At 43.5% G+C, this 12,294-nt stretch overlaps 1 protein-coding gene across 4 annotated transcripts in view; it reads left to right on the top strand.

Annotated features, from left to right (window-relative positions):
- The first annotated feature begins 1,692 nt into the window (after positions 1-1,692).
- Positions 1,693-12,294, top strand: part of Osp (myosin phosphatase Rho interacting protein outspread) — a 166,490-nt gene continuing 155,888 nt past the window's right edge. The window contains exon 1 of one of the 4 annotated variants that reach the window (XM_071787493.1): positions 1,693-2,798. In XM_071787493.1, coding sequence (XP_071643594.1) covers positions 2,649-2,798 — 150 coding nt within the window. In that variant the 5' untranslated portion in view covers positions 1,693-2,648. The remainder of the gene's footprint in view (positions 2,799-12,294) is intronic. The other 3 variants (XM_071787491.1, XM_071787492.1, XM_071787490.1) reach the window with 3 other exon arrangements.

Consider the following 12,294-nt stretch of genomic DNA (forward strand, 5'->3'; position numbering starts at 1 on the left):
ATCTCGTATTTAAAATATAAAATGTAAAATTTTTTATCTACTCTGCTCGAACCACTCTTTTACGAAATCAATATTTCAGTCAATTTTAATATTAATATTTCAGTCACTATTTTTAGTTCTTAATTAAATCGTCCAAATTATTTATTTAAATTGATATTTTTCATGACTTTTCTGGACACGTATTACGGAATTTTGCGGAATATAGACTCCGATCGGAATTGTTCAATTATTTCTCAGATTTCTATTATGTTTTGTAGCGAAAACGAAACAATTCCGATTGGAATTATTTCGTTTCCAGAATAAAAAATTATTTTTCAAAAAATTGATCGATCGGACGTGCCATCTTTAGGCATCAATCGCATCTCGTCTCTTTACGCCATATTTTTCAACGCACGAACAGAGTAGACCGTTCATCGTCGAGCGCGCGTTACGCTCCGTTCGCTTTTCCAAGAGATTCCCGCGAGCTTCTCTCGCAATCAGCAAAGAAGCGTGTAAGTCTGTTTCCTTGCATTTCCTTTCGCATTCGGTATCGAAGATATATCCTCGTAACTTTAAAAAGGGAGAAAGGGAGAAAGAAACGTGCACGGAAAGTACGAACGAGACGATGCGAGAGGATACGTGATCGATCCACTTGTACGTCTCGTTCGCACTTTCCACTTGCATTTTGCGTTTCAGCGTAAAACAAAATGCGCGTATCTATGTGAAGAAGGGAAAAGAAGGTATAGAAAATACCGAAGAGAACCGAAATGAACGGTAGTTATTATTTATAACGGCAGTTTATAATTCGTCGTCGCGGATTCCCGAGCGAGCGGTCGGTCGGCGCGGGACGTCGATAGTCGTGCAAGTTCGGGCGATCTCGGCGGGCCTCGGCGTGGCGCGATCGGCGATAGACGGCAGGGGGGACTACATTCGCGGTTGCGCGTAGGGACGCGGCGCGCAGGGTGTTCCGCGGTCGGCCGGGCGAGAGGCGAGAGTTGGCGGTGCGCGCTGGCCGGGGAGCGCGCAGATGGAATTAAACGGAGCGAGATCGCAGATGGACGTTCGCGCGAGGTGCGTGCGTATTGCGTGCGAGACGCGCCGTGTGTGTCACGTCGCCGTCGGGATTTCGCGCCCGCCGTCGTGTGCGTTGTGTCGTCGATCCTCGTCCCTCGCGAGCGAGTGAGTGAGTGCGCGCGCGCGCGCGCGTTCCTACTCCGAGATCGGGATTACGCGCGGGTGACATTCGGAGCGTGCGAACGAAACGCAGAATCGCTCGCCGGCGTTGATACGCGTCGCGCCGAGGTGATACAATCAGGTTCGCGGGGGTCTTCCCGTCCCCGCGCGACAAATCCGCGAGTGCCGATATATTTCGAGCGCTCCGAAGTGCGCCGCGAGATTCTCCCGTTTCGTGTACCGTGTGAACGTGGGCACACGTGCGCGCCCGTCCCGCGTCTGCGCGCGGCGAAGTGACATGTTTTCGAATCACCGACGGCGGCGGTCGGTAGCGGTTGACTGGTTGACTCGCGTGACGATCGGCGGACGAGAGTGGATTCGGGGCGACGACGGCGTAAATCCACGTGCTCCGCGCGGGAGTGTCGAGAGAACGGAGCAGCGAGGAGACGAGGAGGAGGAGCAGGAGCCGCTCCGCGCCGCGTCGATCGACGGGGGATACGTGCGAGAGGGGCGCGCGCGGTGAGTGTGTGAGTTACGCGCCGCCGAGAGTGGGGGGGGTTAGGAGAGCGAGCCGCGAGGCGACTGAGGCGAGGGTTTCGACCGGATCGCACCGCACTGACAGTCGACGAGGAGTGTGTTGTCCGCGCGGGTGTGCATATATCGCGGCTGCGCTGCGCTCGCCCGCGGGTGCCGTGCCGTGTGAGTCGCGAGGCCGCGACTTCGTAAACACGTATATAACGCGACGCAACGGCGGTGCGTGAGGCGACGGTGCACGTAATCCCGTCGCGAGTGTCGCGACGCGTAATCCCGCGAAGAGATCGAGGTCGAGACGCGAGACTCGGCGACGGACTTTTGCGACGTCGCTCGCGGGAGCGCGACCGCGAGTGAGTGAATTCCCTCTTCGGACCTCTGAACACTATCGCAGTTTTCTCCTGGATTGCAGAATATTCACGGAGTGTGTGCGGGCGATTTCTCGAGAGCGGTGGACTCCGCTCGGACGTCGCGGCGCGGGTGACGTTCTCGTCGGGAACAGCTGGCGGCGAATCTCTCTCTCTCTCTCGGAGTATCACCGGCGCGCGTTCATCGACGCGCGTCAACGACCTCGGCCCCGTCCGCGATCCCGTAAAGGGAGCTTCCGTCGAGTGGTGTGTGCGCGAGATCGCACGACAGCGATTCGCGACTCGAGACGAAGGTGCCACGCGTCGCCTCTCTCGAAGGAGCCGTGCGTGCGTGCGTGACCCTGGACAGGCGTGAAAGTGACACTTGACGCGGGAGCAAGCTGGAGTAAACACTTCCTGGAAGTAGCGGTTCCCGACGGGGCTCGCGCGCTCACGCCGCGCCGCGAGGAACGGAACCGGTGCCGGCGCGAGAAAACGGAACCGGAGAGGAGAAAACCGCGGCGAGGGTGAGACGGAGAAAGGGGAGGAAAGAGGAAGAGGAAGGAGAGGGCGATGCCGTGCCTCGGCTGCGATCGCGGTTAATTCGCACGTGTCGCGATGTCGGGTGGCACGGCGGGCGGCGGCGGCGTCCGCGGCACCGGCGCCGAGTGCAGGAAGTTCGCGCCGAACATATTCAACAAGAGCAAGTGCAGCAGCTGCTTCAAGCAGAAGGAGGAGCACAGCGCGGAGGCTCTGGAATGCAACAGGGTGAGTTTTGCTTGATGGACTCCTTCCATCTCCCGTCTCCCTCCCCCCCCTTGTGATCCCTCTTCTCGCTCTTTTCGACTCCTCGTTCGACTCCGCGCTCCCCTGCCTTCTCTCTTTCTCCCGCTTACGTAACTATACGCGTAATTATAGTTGAATGTTATCATATGAATATTAGACCGAAAGATTCATCGCGTTTGGCGAAGTCGAGGGCAAAATTCCTCGACTCGCGAAAAGAAATGCTTGTTAGTATTACTCGTAATACACGCACGTATCATTAGCTTCGATAACGCTTTTCGAATCTAAAAAGAACTTTTTAAATCCTTTATTAAAAGTATTCTGATTCCCTGACTTTATTTACAACAGAATTAACTTGATTCAATAATTATTTTATAAGTTAGGGGAATTAATTGTTTTCATAAAACGTAGGCTTCGACCTATTTTTACTTGCAATTTTTTATCAAGATTTATTTTGTGATATTGACTGCCATGCGTATGAGATATTAATCTTAAATTAATTAATATATGTATATCTTGTCATATATCATATATATGTTGTATGCTCTGCTGTACGCGTTCCTCGGTCCTTACGTTAGAGAATTTGCGTTCTAAGACACGATAAATGCCTCTCTGTTTCTCTCCGTATCGCTCTTCCGATGTGATCTCCCAGGTCTTCTCTCCTTTCCTCGCGCTCGTGCGCCTGACTCGTCTCTCCCTCCTTCTCGCTCACCCTCGAATTCCTTCTCGAGATCGAGGACGAGCGGAGTGAAGGAACGGAGGTCCTGGCCGCTCTGTCAGGACGTCGACGTTACGTAAGATCTGTCGCGGCCGTCGTTCACAAATCGCCTCGCGAACGCGAACGCACGTTTCGCTCGCCTGTCCTTCAAAACGACATCCGATCTTCCGGCTCGTTTGGCATCGCGACAGTCGCGGTTCATTAACTTTACCTAGCGTTGTCGCGCTGCACTTTTCTAGATCGATGTAGGTGAAAATGTTAGTTTGTTCGATCGCGACGTTATACAGCGCAGCGAGCACAGCTGTCGTGACTCGTGACACATATTATTATTACGTAATCCGTACGTGCGGTATCGTGCATAAACTTCGAAACGAACGAACGAATGAACGTTCCGGCATTGAATGGATACAATGAGATAGAGATTTCAGACGAAATGACAATTGCAAAATTTCGCGTGAATTTGCATGTTACGATAGCGATTACCGTTTGACAATTATGTTGAGAGTCATGCCGCTACGCTGTTTGCTGCGTCGTGTACGCTTTTTTTTCGCAGCAATTTAATATCTAGACCGCTCTCTCGATCTCGCGTTTACTTCGTAAACCCGCGTTTTTTATGACGGTTAATCATACGCATATAACGAGCGACAATTACGCGGCAATTTAAGGGCACGTCTTAAGTAAGCGTATATTATAAAATCTGGCGTGTTAAAAGAAATTGCTTGAGAGCAAAAGAAAATTTTGGACCCGGCTTCCCTTAACATCGTTGCACGTGAATTTTGTCTATACATATATAAACGAAGCAAGACCATTAGTGATCTCTTTAACCATGTATGGATAAAGCTAATATTGAATCAAACATGATTTTAGAACGTTGGAATTTATGTCGTTATATGTATTATTATTATTTATATAAAAATTAATTTTATTTGTCTACGACATCAAAATTCGAACTCGATAAGATAAAATCACATTGCTTTTGATTCTTACTATTTGAAAATTTATATGCTTTTTTAAAGAAATATCTATTTTCTAATAAAAATATGATAAAGAACGAATGTAACTTAAAAAATAAGTAACAGTCTCTGTTGATTCTTGTATACATAAAATATTAATTTGTCGGAATGATATCGATGCAAATTAATTTTAATATAAACATAAAATATATTAAAATACATTGCATAAAAGGATTTATAATGATTGCATTGTGTATTGCATGTTATAACCGAAAACGAAAGTATATTAATATACGCAATATATATTACACACTTTTCGTAGAGACTTAAATACTTGATCTAGCTCTGTAGAATGAAGTATAGAAATACTTAAAAGATGGTCTTGCTTCTTGAATTTGAGAGTGCTGCGTCACGATCGAGAAATACAAATACATCTCCCGATGCGAGTGTACGTCAGAACGAGAAAGGAATCTTTATAGTTCTGCTTTTTTTCGTCTCGTATAACTTTTATTTACGGCGGGATCTTCAGCGATCATTGAACGGGCTCGTGACAATCATGGGAGAGAGAGAGAGAGATAGGGAGAGATGGAGAGAGAGGAGAAATAGAGAGAGAAGAAAGGAAATGTAATATAAGAACATTAAAAATCAATTTGCGCTGTACGGTATCGAGGATAGAAGGAGATCGTGATACTGGAATCGTTGTCACTTCGTAAATGCATATTTTTTTCCGTATGTGAAATTGCTTTTTTATACACCCGGTCACTACTTTACCGTTCGTTTTAATGCTTCATTAATTGTCGAAGTTAATTGTGCTATCTTTTAACTAAAGTTATAATGACGCATGGGATTATCGTTTGCACAAAATTACGTTTTTAGTATATTCGTATAATGTAAGTTTGATCTTTTTTTATTCTTCATCATTATAAAATTTTATGTTGATGACCTTACAGGATCATTGAATTAAAAATGGGATAAATACTATTTGTATTTATTTTATTTTTATTATATTAAGCCAGTAATAATTCTTAACATATTTCGAGACAAGATTGAAGGATAGAATGGCAAGGTAAGGAAATTCAGAAATTTTTTCGCTCATGTTCTCCGAAATTTTTTTATCTGATTGATTGGTTTTCTATCTGATTGATTTGATTGATTTCCCAGTTGATCGATGTGTGTAATTTTAACATTATGACTAAATCAAAGTTTAACCGTTACTCCGTCAACTCTGGTTTAATCTCGTGATGAATTATCATTTTTGCATATTTCGGAATAAAATTGGCAGATTAAATTTGTTCGCGCGCGCGTTCACAGCGTTCGCCGATACACGGCTGTTTATCCCTGGGTCCTCGCGCCGCGCGGCCGTTGCGAAATTTCGGAATGTCGGCAGCCTTGCGACCTGTTCTCGGTGCATTCCAGCCATCTCTTCCTCCAGCACCCCTACGAGAGAGAAGAAGGCCCCCTCCGAGAGTTGTTGGCCTGTCGGCTTTCGCATGGATGCGGTATCTCTGTATCGGTTTATTCTCCTCCCCGTCTCGCTTCCCCCCCCCTCTTTCACGCGGGCCGTTTCTCTCCGTCTCTCCCGCGCGTAACCGCAAATAACGTATGCATACGCGACGCAATATTTCTTTACCCGTTGGTCGTAGTACGGTCCTCCTGCGGAAAGCTGGTTTCGGTAACCGCGATAGACGGAGAAAAAGAGAGAAGGAAATTGACGCTAGATATTATATTGTTTTATTCGCTGTCTTGAAAACCTGTAAAATTACGTAAATCGCTCCGTGAGATTTCGTGTCTCTCTGCGGTAAAGTTAGGAGGAAAAGAGGTGATTTTCATTCGTCTCTCAAGGAGATATTTCCAGACCTATCTCATTCGTATATATCGTAAGATCTAATTTCAGCGGGCAATGCGAGAATATACAATCGTACCGCACGATAGAAAATACGATTAACAAAAGAAATCGGTCTTATTACGCGTGTATGTACGTTCTTGTTCTTGGACTAAAGAGACCCTTGGGCCATGCTCGCTCGTGACCGGCCATTATCGGCGTGCAACTTAGTATTTTCAGAGCCCGATTACTTCTTCGTGAGCGCCTTCGTAAGTGCCTTCGAGAAATAATTTCCTGGGGTGAGAGAGCTTGAGACGCGCGGTTGGGACGTACCTTAAATTTTGATCCGGTGAAACGATTCCGTGACGTCTTACGGTACCTCGGGCTTCCTTCTGGCTTTTGCCAGAATATCTTCACTTGCTATCAAGTTCCCTGACTTTGCGATTACACTTTTTTTTTATCTACTTTAACTTTTAATAATTTGATATCTCAGATAAATTTTAATCAGAAAATATATTATTATCTACTCTCAAGATTTTACGTTAAATCCGATGAATTTTTATTAATTTACTCGCGTAAGAAAGAAACATATGCCGCAATGCACATTTAGGAAGGTATACAAAGATAATTTAATAATAGTGTTGCATTTGGCAACGCCAGGTTAATGCAGATTAATCACTGTCACTTTTGCGCGATCTTTGAACTTTGTACTCGAAAAATTGTTTCTTTACATAAGCACGCAGCAACTTTGTTTTCCAATTTAGTAACCCTGTGGCATTCGTGACTCGATCGACGCACGCACACGATACTTAATTAACAGCGGTTACGCGATCGAGGAGAAATTCCGGATTCCCCGATTGGATTGATGGCAATTAACGTGCGCTATTACACAACCGACATCGGCGTGTCGGTGGCGACTTTTTTCGTTCTTCCCTTTATCTGCTCTGTCTCGTTGATGAGATCTCACCGCGGCGCGGCGCGCGGCGGCCGTGCATCAGCCAATATCTATCGCTCGAGCCGAGGAACCGATGCGGATTTAATAGCGCAGAATGGAATTTCACCTTCTAATGAAATCGGACGGCTGGTTGCTTTTAGCGATTAACGTGCGGAGATAACTCCTACGCCGGAGTCACGTGAAATGGAAAAACCATTAATTATCGTCAATCGAGTCACGAACGTTATCGCCGCGCACACGTTCGCGAATATTTTTCGCGCTGACCAGCTATTGTGTATACCGTGAAAATGATTGTACCACATTAAAAGGGGATAAATATTCATCAATTATGAAAATGCGAAGTAAAACTTTTGATACGTCAGGAGATAAGAACGGAACATGCGTATACCCTTTGAAACGAGATATGAACTCTATATTGCATTGGAGTAGTGGATCTCGTAGTGGAATGTTTACCATTAACATCTCTTTACCTTGTTTATTACAAAACTCGATTACGAAAACTTCTTTTTCATGCGACGTAAACAAGTAAAGAGGGTCACGCGAATTAACATTCCAGTCGTGGCCGAGCTAGTTCTCGGTTTATTGTTCGTACATTTTTACGCGTAATCAAGTTTCCCACTTTGGTTCGAGAGACCGAATTTTTTCCTCTCATAATTTTTGTTGCAAGGTTCTTTTTTCCGTAATGGATAATTGGTAATTAAATGCAAAACAAAAAGTTCTCTTTATTGCTTTAATTAATATCGTTAAGAGAATATTCACTGGTGGTCTCTTAATTAGAGTCAAATAAAATATTAATGCTACACGGCTACTACGACCTTTAGGAAGACCTGGCCTTTGTAAGCCTGGCTTAAGATGCCGAAGTCTGACTAAAAAAACAGGTAAAACGAATCTTTGAAATTGGAGGCTATTCATTTCAGTTTGTATGTGCGCGCAAGATCTGCGTGATTGTAATAACGGTTATTCGAAAATGACCACTCTCGACGACGATTTATCCCTCGATGGACGAAGATAAACGCTATCAGTTGCGTAGATGCGAGATCTCGATATATAGTATCCTCTGTGGATTGTTGATGCAATTCACGTTATCTTTGTGTATTTATTTCTAGCATTTGAGCGTCTCTCTCTTTCTCATCCCGTTCCTTAACTCTAATTAGGTATTTAATTTTTTCAACCGTTTTTTAATTCTGCTGTTTTTTTTTCTAAAACTGAAATTCCACGACAGATGTTTATATGTAGAATCATTGTAACATAAATGATAAATGCGAATGTAGACAATTGTTATTGAGAAGTCATCATTTCAAATGTACGACATTATAAATTGAGAAAGAGAGATATTCAGTGATTCGACACGACTCGAAACATTCCTCATGATATTTACGATTTCATGATTATATCTACGTACACGTACAATACGTACGGTACGAGATAGCACGGATATACTCGCGTGCTCGCTGAATATAAATTTCCCTTCAAAAGCGTCTGCTTTTGTCATGGTCGCCAGAAATTATTAATACAAACGAATGAAGATTTCCATCGTACTTGCTGGCTTCACAGAAAATACCATCGTGTTATACAATGCCGAAAAGAAGTTTTATTTCTTAGTAATCTCTTTTGATAATCTCTATTTATTTTACATACATATAATTCTTTTCATATATGTTTAGCGCGATACGAGAAGTGTTCGTTTGTTTAATAATTCCTTTTTTATCAATAACTTCTAGATTATATGTGAAATATCGAATTTATCAGAGATTTTTTAACTCGCGCGACAGACTTTATCTGACACGTAAATCGGAATCCGCCGAAAGACTTCCTGCGAGGGGTAACCGTTGAAATTTGTAAACGCGGAGATTTAAGCATGAAGTGCACGTTCTGCAAAGTGCGTTATCGTAATCAAGATATACAGGCTTGAATTGTTACGCGTTACTCACATAATAGTCGCCGCTGCGAATTTATATGGTGTTAAAATCACAGCGGTTTCGGGCTTTGAAGAAGCATCGGTATGCAGTCGTCGCGCGGGCGTCGTCGCGCGATAAGAAGTTCTGGCTTGTCGAGAACTTTTTATCGAAAAAGTATCTTGACATAAAACTTTAATTTTAAATAGCAATTTTAAACGGTTAATATTATTTATCTCGTAATTTATTTGTTTTTGAAACTTGTCTATTTCGGTGTTTTTTTATATGCTTTGTTTTAAAGACTTCTCTTTCTTTTAAGACTTTTTGAAAAATTTTAATGATACCTTTAATAACTAATTAATTATGTTATTTTACTTATAATTGTTACATATTAAAAGAGGAAAATGTGCGATTACCTAATATAAACGTCTATTGGCACTTTACCATAAAAAGAATTGCAGAGTTCTGCATGTTTCAATTTTAAAAATCGATATTTTTTGTGGTTTTACGATTGTATTCGCGATACACGCACCGACTATTTCGTAGAGTTTATTCTGGCCTTGCGTGCCGGTCGGTCGAAACTTCATCCGTTCCACATGCATAACCTGCCCATTGTTAGCATATTTAGTTGGCTCACGACGACGTAAGCTATGAGCGAAGTACTGTTATGTCCTGTGGTATATGTATGACGTATCGCTCGGTTGATCTCGATATTTGTTTCTCGCCTTCGGAACTGTGCGGCTTTGAGGACCGCCGTTTAAATTACAAGCGGAAACACCGTGGCGGCGATAAAGCAAATATCTCTATGTACGCAGCTCGTTTTACACCGGGATGGAAGGGCGCGATAAATCGCTATTACTTAGGCATAAGCTGCTCCATCACTCTCTTCTTTCTGTCAAGCTGCGTTCATTCGCTACTTTCACGTTCTCTTTGACAAATGTCGGTGCGCATATACCGTAACACGATAGCACGCATTTCTATTTTAGTAATAATAAATTACGTACCAGATTAATGACATACAAAGCATTAATTAAGCATTTAATAAAGCTTAATGTAAGAATTAACGACGGTATGCGGAATTTTTCTGATAAATTTACTTTTACTTCATTCAATGACCGCGGGTATATTTGACTATCTAAATTTGAATGTTTCGTTAGCAAAACGCGTATAAATTAGCATTAGAAGATCGAAATTGACGCCGTCGTAATAAATAAATAAAAAGAGATTACGACGATGATTGCGACATTGATTTTATGATAATGTTTATCTTCCTTTTCAACGCAAAGATAATCTCGTGATCGTGATTCGACGACGAACCGAGAGTGACCATCGCCATTCTTAACGCGCTGCTGTAAAAAGGCAGAAAGTTGCAAAGATGGGTAACCAGTTGTAACGGTATACGATACGTACAGCAGAAAAGGTGCAAGAGAAAGAGAGAGAGAGAGAGAGGGGCCCTGTCGCGATGACGCTAAATGAAATTGCCTGTAGATTGTTCCTAGTGAATGGAGGCAGTGACGATGAGGTGGGCCGCTGCCTTACGGTGCATTCATCCTCGATCGGATAGCCCCCGGCCGATTAATCGAGTTCGGTACGGGAAAGAGAGAGAGAGAGAGAAAGAGAAAGAGAGAGGCGTATTCTCCTTCTTTCCATCGAATCGGAGCTTTTTCCTCGCGCAACCTTCGCCGGCTTCGTCCATAGAAGCCGTTGTACGCGCTCTACCTTTATAAGGGCTTCATTGAAAACTTGGACGCGCGGGATCAACCGTCCGGGATCGACGCGATCTTACGCGTTAGGTTTTTATGCTGATCGCCGGAAAAGACCTATTGTTAATGTTTCGTCGGAAATAATCGCGGAATCTTTCTCTAAGAATTGAAAAGCGCATTTTTTGAAATTTACCTGGCATTTATCTAATGTCAAGTAAATCGAGAAGTTAACGAAAGACATCGCTTTAAAGGGATCGAAGCAACTGCCATCATTTTTAGTTTCAACTGTAATTCTGTCTCTCCGTAATCTGTACTAAATCTATATTTATAATTGGGAGGCTGCTTCTGAGACACCGTGTATATTTAATAAGCGTGCTGTAAACAATTACTCTGAGATTTCACCGGCGTAATCACCTGTCAGAACGTAAGAAAAATGCGCCACTATCGTCGACGAGACCACGTCGGGTATCATTAATTTCAATGAGCGATAAAGCCTTCGCCGCTCTTATTGAGCTCCGTTCGAGCGTTATCGCGCTTGAAAGCCACCCATATTCGCTCGTAGACCATTTAACCAGAGGTTGATGAATCGAATCCAATTTCATCGGCCGCTTCCAAATGTCCGAGAATCATAAGAGATACAATTATGAAACCTATCTATCAAGTTTTTGTCAAGACATATTGACACAATTTATGAATATTTTTGCCATTGATAAAATATTCCAATGATTTGTACATCTATTTCTATATATTTATCATATATTCTCGTTGTATCTTTTCACGTTACGATATTCAATTTCTGACGAAAATCTAGAAGTCTTACATAGTTATATGATAACAGTTTCGACGTATTTGCAGTTTTAACTAAATATTTAAGACGTATTTTCTAACAGCATTTTTCTTACGAAATCTTTCAGTTGTTTACTAAGTGGAATATCGTGAGTATTTATGCTCGCTAAACAATAAAATAATGTGACACATTTTCTCTATCGTCTTTCTTTCGAATTCGAAATCAAGTAAGAAAGAGGCGTACGTCGTTTCTCCACGAGTTCTTGAAAGTTCCGAGAAAATCTGTGTATCTACTTGAATGAGCGATCTCCGCCGCGCCGGTCGGACTTTACATTTACGGAGTTTCTCTTAACGAGAAATTCTCGTTCTCGGTAGCGCGCGATTTCCGCGTATCTACGTCTTCGCGGAGTATCGGCCGTGGCAGGGGATACTCACCTGACCGTCTCTCTTTTGCCCGGAGAGATGGGGGTCTCTTCTTGCTCCACCCGAGAAATCTTGTCTACGATTCCCGGCCGCCCCGACCCGGGATATCCTTCTCTCAAATTACAGACCCCATACGGTCGATACTCAATCGTTTTTCCGCAGCGCGGCGGACGGATCGCCATCGTAGATTAGAAGAGATATCTGCGCGTTTGCGTTACGAGAGGAA

Source organism: Temnothorax longispinosus, chromosome 9 (assembly GCF_030848805.1).
Source record: "Temnothorax longispinosus isolate EJ_2023e chromosome 9, Tlon_JGU_v1, whole genome shotgun sequence".
NCBI classification, from domain to species: domain Eukaryota; kingdom Metazoa; phylum Arthropoda; class Insecta; order Hymenoptera; family Formicidae; genus Temnothorax; species Temnothorax longispinosus.